The sequence below is a fragment of the Xyrauchen texanus genome, chromosome 40, assembly GCF_025860055.1.
Source record: "Xyrauchen texanus isolate HMW12.3.18 chromosome 40, RBS_HiC_50CHRs, whole genome shotgun sequence".
Lineage (NCBI taxonomy): Eukaryota > Metazoa > Chordata > Actinopteri > Cypriniformes > Catostomidae > Xyrauchen > Xyrauchen texanus.
Genome location: NC_068315.1, coordinates 19,147,327 through 19,164,424, shown reverse-complemented (window position 1 = coordinate 19,164,424; position 17,098 = coordinate 19,147,327). Strand labels below are relative to the sequence as shown.

Below are 17,098 nucleotides of genomic sequence, written 5' to 3'. Positions count from 1 at the left end.
CACAGCCATCATACTGCTCAGGAAGGAGACACATTCTGTCTCATAGAGATTCCGGTAGTTTGGTGCGAGAAGTGCAAATCAATCCCAGAACGGGGATCCCTGAAAGGACCTATACAAACCTAACACCAGTTCTGTCTGGAGGAATGGGCCAAAATTCCAGCAACTTATTGTGAGAAGTTTGTGGAAGGATACCCAAAATGTTTGACCCAAGTTAAACCAAATGCTGACAAAGTGCATGTAAACTTCTGACCCACTGGAAATGTGATTAAAGAGATAAAAGCTGAAATAAATAATTATCTTTACTATTATTCTGACATTTCACATTCTTAAAATAAAATAGCAATCCTAACTGACATAAGACAGGGAAAGTTTTCTACAATTAAATGTGAGGAATTGTAAAAAAACTGAGTTTAAAATGATTTGGCTGAGGTGTATGTAAACTGTAGAGACAATTTCATGATATAATATTAATCTATTGAATGTTGAACTTTTATTTGGTAAAATGTAATTATAATAATGATGACAGTCTTTGTTCTGTACCTGGTCAGCCTGAAGATAGTTCACTGTTTTTTAAGGCTTATTTGTTTGAACATTTCTTACATAGAAAGGTATACAAGAAAAACTCTTTATTTAAACAATATAAAAGAGTATTTATATTATGTTGTAAAGAACACATTTTGATGAAATTATAATGTGCATTTTGCTCAAACATAATCACCCCCCCCACACACATTTTCTGTCACAGTTTGTCATATATATTGAAATGGGATTATATCGAATTGTCGAACCGAATCATGAGAACAGTTTTTTCCATCCCCACTAAAGATCCTCTTCCAGAACAAGTGACTCTGTTCAGTACTTCAACACACACAATAGTTAGTTGTTCTCTTGTTTATCAGTAAAGGGAGAAACAGCTTATTTTATTTATAAATCAAACCCAGATTTTAGATCAATATCTGTATTGAGATTAAAGAGTGCCGTTTCAAAAACCTACACCTACATGTTGTCCATAAACAATATCATATAATATATTTAACTATGAGTGTTGTCCAAATGAATTGCCTAACCAGTTTGTATTCTTTTTTTTTTTTCTTAAAAAGAAACTTAATGTGTTAACTACAAAAATAATCAGTTGATTATTAAATATTTTTATCGATTGACGGACCAGTTGAGCAATTTTTACATCCTACTTTCAGGCAGAATATTACCATCTGCTTGCAGAGAAGATCTATAAGATCCAGAAGGAATTGGAAGAGAAGCGAAGGACACGGTTACAGAAGCAGGGTATGATGCCCACTCAGCCTGGCATGTCCCCCACTGGCCTGCAACAAGGGCCACCCACAGGACTGTCACCTAGTGAGTACACGTCCTTGAAAGGTAGCATGAGAGAAGATGGCTTGTTGAAAATAAAGTAGCTTATGCTTGGAAGTTGCATTTAATTGGACTGCAATTTTACTTTTCTCCTTCTACCTCCAACTGAAGATGGTTCTCTCTCAGATCCTACAATGGTGCAGCCTTCTGGACCAAACCAGATGATGAACAGGTTGCAGAATGCTGCTGGTTTGTAAATCTCATTCAGAGTGTTGCATGTCTTGTGTCACCCTATCTGAAGATAATAAATGTTATGAATATGTATGTATACATAACATATATGAAAGTCTGAGACCACTCATCATATTTAGTAAAGTTTTTCATTGCTAATTATATTCTCAGCATGCCACTAATTTGCTTACATTATCAATCTAATCTCAGACATTTTGACACCACTTTTGTATGTAAACTCACTCTTATATTTGACTCTGTGCATTGTAGGAATGAGTCAATTTAACCATATGGGAATGCAGTCCATGAGCCAGAGATCTACACCACCTCTACCACTCAGCTCACCTCTAAACCAGGTCGGTTCTGTGACTAGAAAGTCACACCTTTACAGATTTCTGTTGTATTACAGTGCAGTAGTTAAGGAGGACATTGTCTCTGAACGATTGTACAGAAGATATAACACTGTTACTTTTTAATGCTGAATGTATTTACTGTTTCAGGCGAGCATGGGCACTGGCAGGATGCCACAAGCGAATGTTGCACAGATGCAAAATCAGTACATCCAATCTGGACAGTTTCCAGGTTCAGGACCTGCGCTTGGTGCTGGGCCTGGTGACATGCCACACCCCGGAAATGAGGGTGGTATCACTCAAGTAAGAGACTCCGCTAGGAATCCTTGTTTTATCCGTCTATATTAGCAATGTTCTTTATGTACAATCCAAAACATATTTCATTAGGGAAACATTACTTTACAAACTTGTATGCAGACACATTACATATACTGATCTGTCTTTATATTTGTCTTGGTCTTTTGTTCTTGCATATTCTAGAGCAGCATTGTTCTGAAATTATGTTTTGAATGTGCTCTCATTGTTTGTCCTGTGTGCTTTTTTAAAATGCCAGCAGGGGCAAATGCCTTTGTCATCTCTGCCAGTCGGCAGTCCTTTAACCCAGCCTGGGTCTGCTGGGCCCTCTTTGGGCTCTCTGGGTCCCAATAGCATCCCTCCATCATCCACCCCATCACAGTCCATCAACCTCCCGCACTGTCCGCCTGTTCGCCAGAATTCTCCTTCCCCAGCACGTAGCCGCACACCTACACCGCACCTCACGCCGCCTTCAGGTTTGTCGGGCTCACAGACGCCCCAGCCTCACACCCCAGGCCAACCCCAGTTAGCCACGACTGGCAATCAGCAACAGTTACCTCCGTCCGCCACTTCTGACAATGCCATGCAGCCATTAGGAGGAACTCCTCCCACTGTGCCTCAATGTGGCCTTTCTACGCCAAACACAGGCCAGCATCCACGCACTCCTGTGAGTACTAGCTTTCATTATATATAAAAAAAATCATGGTGCCATTCCAAGGTTCAACAGTAAGTAGTTTTACTTGCCACTTGCAACATTTTTGCTCTGCCCAACACAAAAGAATTCTACTTCTATATTTAGAAATGCATTTTTAAATGGGACAGAAAAATACATTATAGCTTTTATTTCAGCTACTATTACAAATCAGACAAAAACAAGATTACATTTTTGACCACTATAAATTCATACACACACTTTTGCTGGATAACAATGACGTATGGTGCAAAACATGACTGATTTATCTTTCTCAACCTAATTTTTCTCACAAGTTTTATCAAACTCATCTAGGGCTGCACAATTAATCAAATAAATTATCAAGATTGCAGTTACAGGTGCCAGAATGAACTAATCATAAAAGGTTTCAGTTATAGCAGTCCATGTAGGTCTACTCATGTTGTTTATACAGCAGTTCAGCATTTTAAATGAATATTTCACCCAAATAGCAAAATTCTCTCATCATTTACTCACCCTTATGCCATCCCAGATATGGATACTTTGTCATATGCCGAACTCGAATGAAGATTTTTAGAAGAATTTCTCAGCTCTTTTCATCCATACAATGCAAGTGAATGGGTGCCAAAATTGGGAAGCTCCAAAAAAGTCAACATTCAAGTAATCCATAAGACTCCAGTGGGTAAATCAATGTCTTCAGAAGTGATAGGATAGGTGTGGGTGAGAAACTGATAAATATTTCTCCTTTTTTTTTTTTTTTTACTATAAATTCTCCTCCCTGCTCAGTCAATTTCCACCTTAACTTTCACATTCATCTTGTGATTTGGTGATTCACATTCTTTGTGCAAATCGCCCCCTACTGGGCAGGGAGAAGAATTCCTTGCAAAAAAGGACTTTTACAATTAATTTGTTTCTCATCCAAACCTATCATATCACTTCAGAAGATATGGATTTAACCACTGGAGTCATATGGATTACTTTTATTCTAACTTTAATTGCTTTTTGGAGTGTCAAAATTTTGGCACCCCTTAACTTGCATTAGATGGACCTACAGAGCTGAAATAATCTTCTAAAAATCATAATTTGTGTTCTATGGTCATTCACATCTGGGATGGCATGCAGGTGAGTAAAATTAGAGAATTGTCATTTTTGGGTGAACTATCATGGTCCATTGCTTGCTTACTGTATATAATTTATTCAAAATTTGGAATGTACTTTTTTGTTTTGTTTATTTATGCTTCCAAGAAGGTCAAAGTGAAGTTGACTGTTTAGGCCATATGTCTTGATGTTTAAAACCAATAAATAATCTTAGTTGAGGAACACCGTTCTCAGCTTGTTTTGGATTAGAAGCCAACAAAGAATATGGCATGCAGTTGATCTAGCCAAAATAAGTTTTTTAATGTAAATTATATTAAATTACAGTCATTGCAAAAACAATATCAAGGGTAATCATCAATTCTGAGTTTTGTCATTATCTTGCAGCCCTAACTTGATCTATGTTAGCAAGTTAGATGTTAACTTGATGTAAATCAGCAGAATTTGCAACAACAATATTCAATACTCACAGAAAACTAAAAAGTTTAAGTTTGCAAGGCATAAAAACACAAGTGTATAAGGTGTAGAGGTGCAGCTCTGGCCCAATAAGGTAAGTGCTACTTCTATCAGCTGGTCTAAAACTCACATTGGTCCTAGGCTGGTAGGCCATTTTTTAACATTAAGCCTATGTTATGCTCTGTTTACTTGGTTTGCCCTTTATGATTAGTCTTTTCTTTCCCTTAAGTTGTCTCATAAGGGCTCTCTGCCAGTGGACAGCCAGGCTACTACCCCTGCTTCCGTCAGCAGTGCAGATGCCTCATTTCAGCAGGGCCACGCAGACTCCAAAGCTGCCTTCGAGCTAAAGGTGGAAGTCAAGCAGAAAGAGGAGGAAGAGGAGGATGAAGAAACCATGGGAGGAGGACGAACTGGAAAGCAAGAAGACTTTAAAACTGAAGAAAAACCTAAGGTAAGAAGTGAACGTTGTAAGATCAATCAAATCAAATCACTTTATTGTCACACTACCATGTACACAAGTGCAACAGTAGGTGAAATTCTTGTGTGCAGTTCCAAGCAACATAGCAGTCATGACAGTGACGAGACATATACCAGTTACAATAAACAACATACTTACACAACACAATTTACATATCAAATGTACACATACTTACACAACACGATAATTATATACAATACACACAATATAGAATACACAATATACAATACAATAAGTAAGGAGTATATGAAATATATATATGTATATGAAGTAGTATATTGAGGAGAATATGTTGACAGTCCAGTGTGAGATTATAGATTAATAAAGTGCAGTGCTAATTATTGATCCTAATAGATCAAGTGTTCAACAGTCTGATTGCTTGGGGGAAAAAGCTATCATGTAGATCAGTAAAGAATACAGGTTTTAAGAATGGTGTATTGATTTTCCAACATTTAGAATCAACTTTTTATATGATTCTATGTGGTTTGACTGCTGTCTGTTTGGCTTTTCAGATAAAGAAAGAGGAGCCTTTCAGTGATGACTATAAAGGTGTGCCAATGGAGACATTGTCCGCAGAAAAAGGAGAGGACAAAAAGCCAGAGCTAAAGACTGAGCCTAAAGAAGAGGAGGAGGGTTCAGGGTCCACAGTTACCCACAGCTCACCTTCTGGAGTCCCTAACAAGAAGAAAAGTATGATCAATGCAAATAATTGTGTGCACTACAATTTGGGAACCGCTGGTTTTAATGCGAATTGATTAAATATTCACAGTTGCATGTTTCTAGCAATGGTTTTAAGAACTGATGTGTTGTAGTAACTCCATATACATTTCTCACTTTTTCAGCAGTTTTTAAACCAGAGGAGCTGAGGCAGGCCCTGATGCCCACACTGGAGTCCCTTTACCGTCAGGACCCTGAGTCTCTGCCCTTCCGCCAACCTGTGGACCCTTCGCTGCTGGGAATACCAGTATGTGTGCAGTCTGATGCATTGTCTCCTTAATAAAGCTCTGTTTGAGGTTGAACAAAACCTTACTATTAATTATTACCATACCGTACTATTAATATTGTGTATTAATTTATTTAAGAGTATATGAAATCTTAAATGTGTACTGCTGGGAGGGATATGTTGTGGGATATCAAATATTTTTTTAGATACCAAAAACAGCTAGTAAATAATATCCCAGTTTATCAGCAGTACATTCTCATTTATCAGTCCCACAAGGATTTTGCAAAACCTTTTCCTAATTTTTGTGGCCCAAAATAACAGACTTGCTGCGGCTTTGCTCAAAAATTGCAATGCCATTTGTGATTTAATGTGTTATTTTGCTGTAAATCTAATCATAGTACACTTGTGTAATTTGTGTCAATGATATTATAAGTGCAATTGCTGGTAATTACTTCATTGCATAACAACTGTATATGCAGCTAGCTAGCAAAAAATAATAAATACACACAAAAATGCTTCACATTTAAAATGTGAAACCTGAGATATGGCTAGTATGAGTTCAATGGAAAAAAATATCAAGTCAGACAATGCAAGTAAACTTTGTTAAAGTTAAAATAGTTGACCTAAAATAAAACGAAATGTGGCGATTGCAGATTCCTGGAGGGACACACATTCCCACTGTGACTTACTAAACCTGTGTTCAGATCTAATATTTAACCTTTCCACTTTTGGCAAATTGCAGGACTATTTTGACATTGTGAAGAACCCAATGGACCTGTCCACAATCAAACGGAAACTTGACACGGGCCAGTACCAAGAGCCCTGGCAGTACGTCGATGACATCTGGCTCATGTTCAACAACGCCTGGCTCTACAACCGCAAGACATCGCGAGTCTACAAGTATTGCTCCAAACTAGCTGAGGTGTTTGAGCAGGAGATTGACCCGGTCATGCAAAGCCTCGGCTACTGTTGTGGGAGAAAGGTACAGCAGAGAGTGCAGCAGTTTTTTTTTCAAACATTAAATTGTCTACACACCAAGAGATTCTAAGAGGGTGCCTGTTTTGTAAGCTCAATCTTCTGGCTGATGCAGTAATCAGCTTTATAGTGTAGATCATCGGGATGGGTCAACAACAACTAGTCAGTTAGTGAGGTCTACAAGTTTGTGTGTGTGTGTGTGTGTGTGTGTGTGTGTGTGTGTGTGTGTGTGTGTGTGTGTGTGTGTGTGTGTGTGTGTGTGTGTGTGTGTGTGTGTGTGTGTGTGTGTGTGTGTGTGTGTGTGTGTGTGTGTGTGAGCGTGTATTTATCACTTTGTGGGGACCAAATGTCCCCATAAGGATAGTAAAACCCGAAATTTTTGACCTTGTGGGGACATTTTGTCGGTCCCCATGAGGAAAACAGCTTATAAATCATACTAAATTATGTTTTTTGAAAATGTAAAATTGCACAAAGTTTTCTGTGAGGTTTAGGTTTAGGGGTAGGGTTAGGTTTAGGGGATAGAATATAAAGTTTGTACAGTATAAAAACCATTATGTCTATGGAAAGTCCCCATAAAACATGGAAACACTACATGTGTGAGCGTGTGAGCGCGTGTGTGTGCGTGTGTGTGCGTGCGTGTGCGAGCGTGTGTGTGTTTTTAATTTTTTTTATTGTTTATTAAAAAATAACCAGTTTCCTTTTTCATCCACATTTAATCATAACATGCATGCAAGAACAGTTTAATCTGAAAACACTATTCATATCTTTTAACATATACTTGCACAGTTTTTTGTGTGTTTTGCTCTTTGGAAGTCCCTTTGATTTGTTTTCTCCAGCGTAACACTGGCTAATATTTTTTTGTTCTCTCTCACAGCTTGAGTTCTCACCCCAAACTCTGTGCTGCTATGGGAAGCAGCTGTGCACTATACCCCGAGATGCTGCTTACTTTAGTTATCAGAACAGGTAAGGAACTTAAGACCAGGGTCAAAATCAATGGACACACAAGCAAATATAATCTGATTGACTCGCATGAAAGAAACAAAGATTAATAGTTAGATAAACTTGTGAAATAGCTTGAATGTCTTTCCACCTGGCCACATAAAATGAACTGACAGTTTGCTGGTGTTGTTATGCCACCTTTTCCAATAGGACCAATCGGTCCTAGCCATTGTAATGTCCTATATTCTGTATGTGGAAAAACTCTGGCATTTTAAAGTGTTGTCCTTTTCTTGTAGATATAAATGTTTCAAAAATGTAAATTTTTACATTCTAAAAAGTCATGTAGGCTATATATTCCTTTTTTCCCCTAAAGTCCATTATTAAAGTTATAGTAAATGGTACTCTTCTACTTTTTTTAAAAAAATGTCTTGATGTGACTTCTTTTCTGTCCGTGTATAATGATTTTCAGTTATTGATTTTCCTTTAATTCAAATCTTTCAAAAGGACGTCTTTAAAATGCCCATATCTGCTTAAATTGTGGCTGCATTGTTTTGTTCATGTTTAATGTGCTCATGTGTCCATAAGTCTCCCCCTTCCCTGCAATTGATTCTGCTCCTGTTTGCTGTAATGGATTTGCTCTATATGTAGAAATGCTAATCCATGCTTTGCTTTGGCTTTCTGCTTGTCGCTGTTGTTGTCTCACACCTTGATCCATTCATTTCACATCTTGTCTAATGTTTTTATGTCGACCCTTCATCTCCCATGTACATTGATATCTGTTGATTCCTTTGTCGCCTGCTTTCATCTGCACCTAAACCTCTCCCTGCTCAAAATCCCTGCTCAAAAATCCTGCATTATGATTGGCTCCTCTGGCAATGACCCTATCCTGCAATTTTCCCCCTTTGGCCTGCATACCCTGTCCTGCCTTGCCTTGTCCTGCACTGATTGGTGGCTACCTCCTCATTGCCTCTGTGAATTGCTGTGGTGTTGGCGCATGGTGCAGTTCACCAAAACATGGGCTTCTTGCTGACAGGTACCACTTCTGCGAGAAGTGTTTCAATGAGATCCAGGGTGAGAGTGTGTCCTTGGGAGATGACCCATCCCAACCTCAGACGTAAGTGACTCCTTCATATGATTTTTAATCCGTGATATATTTTTTCTATATATATTTTGAAAAGTTTATTTCAAAGATTAATTCTGTTAAAAAAAATGTTTTTGGTTAGTGTTGTTGTAACTCCAAACAGATTTTGCCCTTTAGGGTTTTGCAAAATATCTCATTTGATGATTTCAAGAACAGTTCTCCTATGAAATTGAGCCCTTAAGTAGTGCATCAGAGAATACATTTAGACATCATGCATCTTGATTTAATAGTGCTACAATTTCCATATATTTCTAGATCAATCAACAAGGATCAGTTTGAAAAGAAGAAAAATGACACACTTGACCCAGAGCTGTAAGTACATATCTTCATGCCTAATCCTGTTTTTGTGCTCTCAGGCTTGAATCGGTTTCATTTGCTGCTTCTGTGATGCATAGAGCAGTATTACTTTAATCTTCCCTTGTATGCACTGCTACATTTAAAAAAAATTAACACAGTTGAGGCTTGTTTAATATTTAAATAGAATTTATAGACATGTTTTCAAAGAAGCCTGCAACTACTGCATACTTTGGGCTGCTGTAAAGTTTATTGTAAATATTTCATCTACATAATATTTACTATATAAATTATTTACTAAAGTAGATGTAGTCTAATTGCCAAGGAAAATTCTAAGGAGTAATCTTTTTTTTCTCTAGATTTGTGGAATGTATGGATTGTGATCGTAAGATGCATCAGATCTGTGTTTTGCACAATGACACTATCTGGCCATCTGGGTGAGTTTCTTGAAATTTAATCCAACAGTCAAATGATTGTGGATTAGGAAGGTGTTTCAAACCCCAACATTATTGTCTGTCTTCTTTTATGTTAATTTATTTTCCTTATTTTAGCTTTGTGTGTGATGGCTGCTTGAAGAAGTCCAATAAGACTCGGAAAGAGAATAAATATGCTTCTAAAAGTGAGTAGTCACATTTTCAGAATATTTGTATTAAAATACAGTCAAATCTTTGCCATTTTTTTCTCTTGCTGATATTTCAATTTGTGATGACATTAACCACATTTTGTTGGACTCTCAGGGCTTCCACAGACCAAACTAGGCAACTTCTTGGAAGTACGGGTTAATGACTATCTGAAGCGACAGAATCACCCAGAGTCTGGTGAAGTCTTTATTCGTGTTGTTCATGTCTCAGACAAAGTGGTGGAAGTCAAACCAGGCATGAAGGCCAGGTGAGACATCATGGACGAAGACCAAAAACTAACATTAATTTGTTATAACTTTATCCTTTACATTTATCTGTTGGTCATTTTAAGAGTATTTCCTTCAATTAAGTTGTTGCATTGTTATTGTTGCTGTGAAGCCATGTTTGTTCACTTTGATGTTTGTGATATAATTTCTTTAAATTAGTTAATTGTAAATCTGTAAAAGGAAAAAAAGAAAATCAAAAGTTGACCTTTTGATCGTCTGCTTGTATTTTAATGGATGTTCTTTCTTTTCCCCAGGTTTGTGGATAGTGGAGAGATGGCAGAGTCTTTCCCATACAGAACGAAAGCTTTATTTGCCTTTGAGGATGTTGATGGTGTTGATGTCTGTTTCTTTGGGATGCATGTGCAAGAGTATGGCTCCGACTGTCCACCGCCTAATCAAAGGTCAGTTAGTAACCTCTCTTTATTGATTAGTCCTCTAATTTAGTTTAAATTAACTGCACACTCTTATGTGATTATTTTTTTTAATCCTTCCTTTTAGACGGGTTTACATATCCTACCTTGACAGTGTCCACTTCTTTCAGCCACGCAGTTTGAGAACAGGAGTGTACCATGAGATTCTTATAGGGTACTTGGAGTATGCCAAAAAACAAGGGTAAAGCGATGTGTACATTTCTGTCCTACTGTTTATCATACTTCAACTGACACTGACATTTCTTACCTATTGAAATTCTTAACTTCAACCTTTGTGAATATTTTTCTTAGGTTCACCACAGGACACATCTGGGCCTGCCCTCCTAGTGAAGGAGATGATTATATCTTCCACTGTCACCCTGCAGAGCAGAAGATACCAAAGCCCAAGCGGTTGCAGGAGTGGTACAAGAAGATGCTGGATAAAGCGGTAGCAGAGCGTATTGTTCATGACTACAAGGTACAACTTGGACAACACAATTATATTTAACCATATTTTAATATGAATATTGTACATTTCAGTGTACCGTTGAGAGATCTACAAATTGATGTAACTTTTTTTTTTTCTTACAGGACATCTTCAAACAGGCAACAGAGGATCGTCTTACCAGCGCTAAAGAACTGCCCTATTTTGAGGGTGATTTCTGGCCTAATGTGCTTGAAGAGAGCATCAAAGAGCTGGAGCAGGAGGAGGAGGAAAGAAAGAGGGAGGAAAACAGCACATCCAATGAGAGTGTTGATGTTAGTCTTTAGGATCTCACTTATCTCACTTATCAGGTTTCATTCCTTTCTAATTGTGCTTGTTTACATAACAACTAATATTTCTTTTTGTTTCTCCAGATGACAAAAGGTGATAGCAAAAATGCCAAGAAAAAGAACAACAAAAAAACAAGTAAGAACAAGAGCAGTCTATGTCGAGCCAACAAAAAGAAGCCAGGGATTCCAAATGTGTCCAATGACCTTTCACAGAAACTGTACGCCACTATGGAAAAGCACAAAGAGGTATGAAGAGGACTTAAACTTGGTTTCACAAAATCACGTGTACTGACATCTGAAATCAAGAAACATTTCTGAACATTTAAAATTAACGTTTTATGTAAAGCTCTCTCTATAATCAATTATCGGTTGTATCCTGATCAATATCTTGGTAAAAATGTAACGTATGCCTAGGCATAGTGACCAAATATTTTTTTGCTTGCAAGGTGTTTTTTGTTATCCGGTTGATCGCTGGGCCCAATTCCAATTCCCTTCCTCCCATTGTTGACCTGGATCCTTTGATGGCATGTGATTTAATGGATGGTCGTGATGCCTTCCTAACACTTGCACGGGACAAGCATCTGGAGTTTTCTTCACTACGACGTTCCAAATGGAGCACTATGTGCATGCTGGTGGAATTACACAACCAAAGCCAGGATCGTTTTGTCTATACCTGCAATGAGTGCAAGCACCATGTCGAAACTCGCTTCCATTGCACTGTTTGTGAGGTAAGGACTATAGAATGGTAGGAATTTTTTTTTATTAGGGTTGCACCTATGCAATTTTTCTCTCCCAATCCGATTCCAATACCTGAACTCTCAGTATCAGTCAATCCCGATCCGAAACCAGTATTGTTTTTTTCTTGATCAGTATAGAATATCTAAACCTCACTGTATAGAAATTATTGGGGATACAATTTTTTATGAAAAGAAACAAAATCATCTAACTACACATTATTTATTATATTATTATATTAAGAGAGAGGGAAAAAATTATTACATAAAGTGTGTAGCCTATTAAGAATAGCTTTATTTTTAAATACTGTAGACTCCAGGATAACATTAATAGCAATTCCAGTGAAAGTCTTATAGAAAAGATTACAGTTCTTTTTATGCATTATTTCAATGTGTATCTGGACATAAATAGGTTCAGACCTAATTTTTTTTTTTTGTTCACATCAGTTGTAATAGGATTTCAGTCCTTTTTTCAATCATGTTTATTTGTTTTTGGAATGGTGTGAAGTCAGAAATTAATGTTAATTAACATAAAAATAATAATTATTGGTATTATTAATCATAATAGTACATATTAGAATTGTATTAAACATTAGTAATGTATTTCAGTTGTATTTTCTTAACTTTAGCTGGGGCTATTATTTTGACACTCCAGTAAGACGGTTACCATAGAGTGTCTGTGTGTGTGTGTCTGTGTGTGTGTGTGTGTGTGTGTGTGTGTGGGCTAGTTCACAGTAGTTTAGCAGGGTTTCTGTGGGCCTTAAAAAGGTCTTAAATTGGTGCAACAAGTCTTAAATTCATAAGTTAATTCATGGCATTAAATGTTGCATGAGGGATTGTGATTGAGATTCTCAAAGGCATCATATGTCTTCAAGAGACAAAAAAAAAATTGTAATGGACTACTTTAATGGTTCTTTCATGTCATTTTTGGAGCTTCATGGTAACAGCCATCACCAACAGACAGTATTGGATTTGTTGGCCCGATACCCGATCCAGTTAAAAACATCAGTATAGGAGCCAATACCAATCCAGGTATTGGATCGGTGCCTAAGATTTGAGAAGATCGGCTGGCCTAGGTAGCTCAGCGAGTTAAGACGCTGACTACCACCCCTGGAGTTCGCGAGTTCGAATCCCAGGGCGTGCTGAATGACTCCAGCCAGGTCTCCTAAGAAGCCAAATTGGCCCGGTTGCTAGGGAGTGTAGTGTAGAGTCACATGGGGTAACCTCCTCATGGCTGCTATAATGTGGTTCGCTCTCTGTGGGGTGCGTGATGTTGTGCGTGGATGCTGCGGTGGATGGCGTTAAGTCTCCACACACGCTATGTCTCTGGTATTGCGCTAAACAAGCTACGTGATAAGATGTGTGGATCGACTGTCTCAGACGCGTAGGCAACTGAGATTAGTCCTCCGCCACCTGGATTGAGGCAAGTCACTAAGCCACTACAAGGGTTTAGCATAGGATTTGGCATTCCAAATTGGGGCGAAAAAAATAAAATAAAAAAAATAAAAAAGATTTGAGATGATCTCCTAACTATAATCATTATCACTATTAAAATCTTTGGAGCTGATATATTTATATGGCATGAGCAGACATCCATGATTTTCCTTGGACTGTCCAAAACGGTTTACACATGTCCTGAATGATTAAAAATTTGCTCCATAAGAAACAGGATGTCTGGTCACCACAGTTATATAAATAATTAGTTGAACTTAATACAGGGTATTTTATTTGCTTTTGGCTAGTACACAGTGATAATTTTCCTTTGTCATTTTACAATTATTCTAAACCTCCCTTTCACAGGACTATGACCTCTGTGTCAATTGTTACAATATAAAAAATCACCAGCACAAGATGGAAAAACTGGGCCTGGGTTTGGATGACGAAAGCAACAGCCAGGCTGCTTCCTCAATGCAGAATCCTGGAGACTCCCGTCGTCTCAGTATCCAGAGGTGCATCCAGTCCCTGGTGCATGCTTGCCAGTGCCGCAATGCCAACTGCTCACTTCCATCTTGCCAGAAAATGAAACGTGTAGTTCAGCATACAAAGGGCTGCAAGCGCAAAACAAATGGTGGGTGTCCTATCTGCAAGCAGCTAATTGCACTCTGTTGTTACCATGCAAAACACTGCCAAGAGAACAAGTGCCCTGTGCCATTCTGCCTCAACATCAAGCAGAAATTGCGGCAGCAACAGCTCCAGCACAGGCTACAGCAGGCTCAGATGGTGCGCAGAAGAATGGCCAGCATGCAGAGGGCAGGTATGCAGCTACCAGGAAGCAAAGGTGGGCTGCCATCTCCAGGGAACAATAGTACTACTGGACCCAGCACACCAACACCCAGCACTCAGTCCCCTACCCCACAGACACCCACTCAGCAATGCCAGCCTCCTGTGCCACAGCCTGGAGTTGGAGGTGTTCCATCTCAGCAACCACAGCAATTGGCAGGGATGGCACATCAGTACCAGCAAATGTCCGGAGGAAGTGGGATAATGAACTCCCCACAGCAGCCCTTGATACCACAACAGCAGCAACAGCCAACATCAGTTCAGCAGCTTCAGCATCCCAACAACCTTCCTCCATATGTACAAAGACCTCCTGGATCCTCTCAAATTTCCCAGTCCATGGGAAATCCAGGCATTGGGCTGAGCAGCTTCCCTCAACAGCAACAGCCAAACCTAGGACAGCCTGTTATGCCGCAACATCAGCAACCTGGTCCCCCACCTGCTGCAGTAGAAATTGCCATGAAGATTCAACGAGTGGCAGAGACCCAAAGGCAAATGGCTCAGCAGAAGATCCTGCAAAGGAACCAGGGACCAGGGATGATACCTCCACATGGCATGCATCAGGGTCCCCAAACTCAAGGCCAAATGGGCCTAAACATTCCTGGGTCTGGAATGGTTGGACCTCAGGGAATGCCATCCCAGGCACAAGCTGCAGTGGCTCGAGCTCACGTAGAACAGCAGCAGGGAATGATGACAGCAGGCATGCAGCAGCAGTCTGGACCTCAGATTCCGCTCCCTCAAGTCCAGTTGCAGCAAGCCCAGCAAGGAGGACCACAAATTCAGGCTCCACAGCAACAGCAGCAGTGGGTGGGACCTGGCATGCCTCCTCAGCAGAGACCTGGATTAATGAACCAAATGGGTCTGCAAGGAATGGCTGCACCCCAGCAACACCAGCAGATGGTTGGTCAACAGCAGCAGCAAGGGCATTCAGGTCTAATGGGTATGTTGGGTGGCCAAGGAGGGTCCGTTCCAGCTGGCGCTGGCACTGCAAATCATTCCCAGGCTGCCTTACAGGAACTCTTAAAAACCTTAAGGTTACCTAGCTCTCCCCATCAGCAACAACAAGTCCTGAATATTCTACGTTCAAATCCTCAGCTCATGGCAACCTTCATCCGGCAACGGGTTCCCAGGTACCTTGGTCGAGGTGGGCCTGGAATAGGAGGTGCAGGTGTTGCAGCAGGACCCAGTGGAGGTCCAGGAGTCATTGATGGCCAGCAATTAAATGTAAATCCTGGGGCAGCTCAGGCAGGTATGCATATGACACAAGGAACTGGCATGCCGATGAATCAGCAGCAGCAACAACAACAACAACAACAACAACAACAACAGCAACAGCAGCAGCAGCAACAACAGCGGTCTATGATGGGTGGCAGTTTGCAGCAACAACAGCAAATGGTGGCTTTACAACAGCAACAGCATCAGCAACAAGGTGTTATGTCCAGCCAGGGCACCAACATGTCCAACATTTCCCCCAAGTTCCGAGAGTTGATGAGGAGTCATTTGCTGAGGCAGCAGCAACAACAACAACAGCAGCAACATGTGGGAAACCATGCTCAGTTTCAGCATCCTCAACCACCTCAGCAGCAGGGCTATCTTGGCCAATCTGGAATGCCTCCACAGCAGCCTGGACAACCTCTGTCTGGTGGTCTCCAGCAGCAACAAGCAGGTACCCATTCTGGGACACAGCAGACCTATTCTGGGTCTGTGTCCCATCAGCAGGTTGCGGCTCTTCAACAGAGGTTGCAGCACCAGCAACTCCAGATACAGCAGCAGCAACAACAACAACAACAACAACAACAACAACAGCAGCAGAATGCTATGGCTGGACTCCCAGCTGCTGATGGAGGTCCTGGAGGTGGTGTACCCCTCCATCAGCAGCAGATGCAATCTGCTCAAGTTGGTTCACAACCCTCAGTCATGCTTTTGCAGCAAAGGCTCCTCCAGCAACAACAGTCACACCGAGGAGCAGGATCTCCTGCTCAGCACAACAATCCCATGAGCCCTCAGCATCCACAGCAACAAATGTCCCAGTCTCCCCACTTGCAAGGTCAACAGTTGCCCACTTCCCTAAGCAACCAAGTCCGCTCACCCCAGCCATCACCTCGTCCCCAGTCTCAGCCACCAAATTCTTGTCCATCTCCTCGCATGCAGCCCCAGCCATCACCCCATCGCATCTCTCCCCAGACCCAGACAGGGTCCCCTCACCAAGGTCATCTTCCTCCGCACCACACTGGCATGGTTGCTCCTTCACAACAACAGCAGCAGCCATCTCAGCAGCAGCAGCAACAGGCCAAAGCTATGGACCAAGACCCATTTGGAGCAGACCAGAATGCCATGGTTTCACAGCTTGGTGGAATGGGAGTCTTGCATGGGCAAGGGACAAGTGATATGCTCAATAATAACCAAGAAATGGGGACAAACATAAATCACAACTCTTTAGACTAGTGTTGCAGTGCTCCAAAAAACTGTACTGATTGCCAGGGGTTGGTTGCAGATTGAATCTAGGATTTACAATGGATGTCATCAATAGTATTATTATTATTTAATATTTTTCTTACGTAATTGAAAAGAACTGAACTTCCTATGGGAGATAATACATGTGCAAGTCAACAAATTAAATTAAATGAATGGTAAGTTATTGATGGTACTAATATATATATATATATATATATATATATATATATATATATATATATATATATATATATATATATATATATATATATATATATATAGCCAATTGTGTAAAAAGGGTTTTGGGTTAAAGGATGGGAAATATTTCCTCTTGGTATAAGACCAGAATTTTTTTGGGGTTGAAG

The 17,098-nt window shown here is 40.0% G+C and overlaps 1 protein-coding gene across 7 annotated transcripts in view; it reads left to right on the top strand.

Annotated features, from left to right (window-relative positions):
• The window catches only part of LOC127633376 (histone acetyltransferase p300-like), a 33,559-nt gene extending 16,625 nt beyond the window's left edge, over positions 1–16,934 (top strand). For 4 of the 7 annotated variants that reach the window (XM_052112420.1, XM_052112418.1, XM_052112419.1 and 1 more), the window contains exons 10-31: positions 1,197–1,356; positions 1,483–1,560; positions 1,813–1,898; positions 2,043–2,195; positions 2,446–2,853; positions 4,637–4,858; positions 5,398–5,575; positions 5,728–5,849; positions 6,571–6,810; positions 7,678–7,766; positions 8,776–8,856; positions 9,139–9,195; positions 9,537–9,614; positions 9,729–9,796; positions 9,915–10,065; positions 10,339–10,485; positions 10,583–10,696; positions 10,807–10,972; positions 11,086–11,253; positions 11,353–11,514; positions 11,715–11,996; positions 13,803–16,934. In XM_052112420.1, coding sequence (XP_051968380.1) covers positions 1,197–1,356; positions 1,483–1,560; positions 1,813–1,898; positions 2,043–2,195; positions 2,446–2,853; positions 4,637–4,858; positions 5,398–5,575; positions 5,728–5,849; positions 6,571–6,810; positions 7,678–7,766; positions 8,776–8,856; positions 9,139–9,195; positions 9,537–9,614; positions 9,729–9,796; positions 9,915–10,065; positions 10,339–10,485; positions 10,583–10,696; positions 10,807–10,972; positions 11,086–11,253; positions 11,353–11,514; positions 11,715–11,996; positions 13,803–16,724 — 6,132 coding nt within the window. In that variant the 3' untranslated portion in view covers positions 16,725–16,934. The remainder of the gene's footprint in view (positions 1–1,196; positions 1,357–1,482; positions 1,561–1,812; positions 1,899–2,042; positions 2,196–2,445; positions 2,854–4,636; positions 4,859–5,397; positions 5,576–5,727; positions 5,850–6,570; positions 6,811–7,677; positions 7,767–8,775; positions 8,857–9,138; positions 9,196–9,536; positions 9,615–9,728; positions 9,797–9,914; positions 10,066–10,338; positions 10,486–10,582; positions 10,697–10,806; positions 10,973–11,085; positions 11,254–11,352; positions 11,515–11,714; positions 11,997–13,802) is intronic. The other 3 variants (XM_052112421.1, XM_052112422.1, XM_052112417.1) reach the window with 1 other exon arrangement.
• The last annotated feature ends 164 nt before the right edge of the window (positions 16,935–17,098 follow it).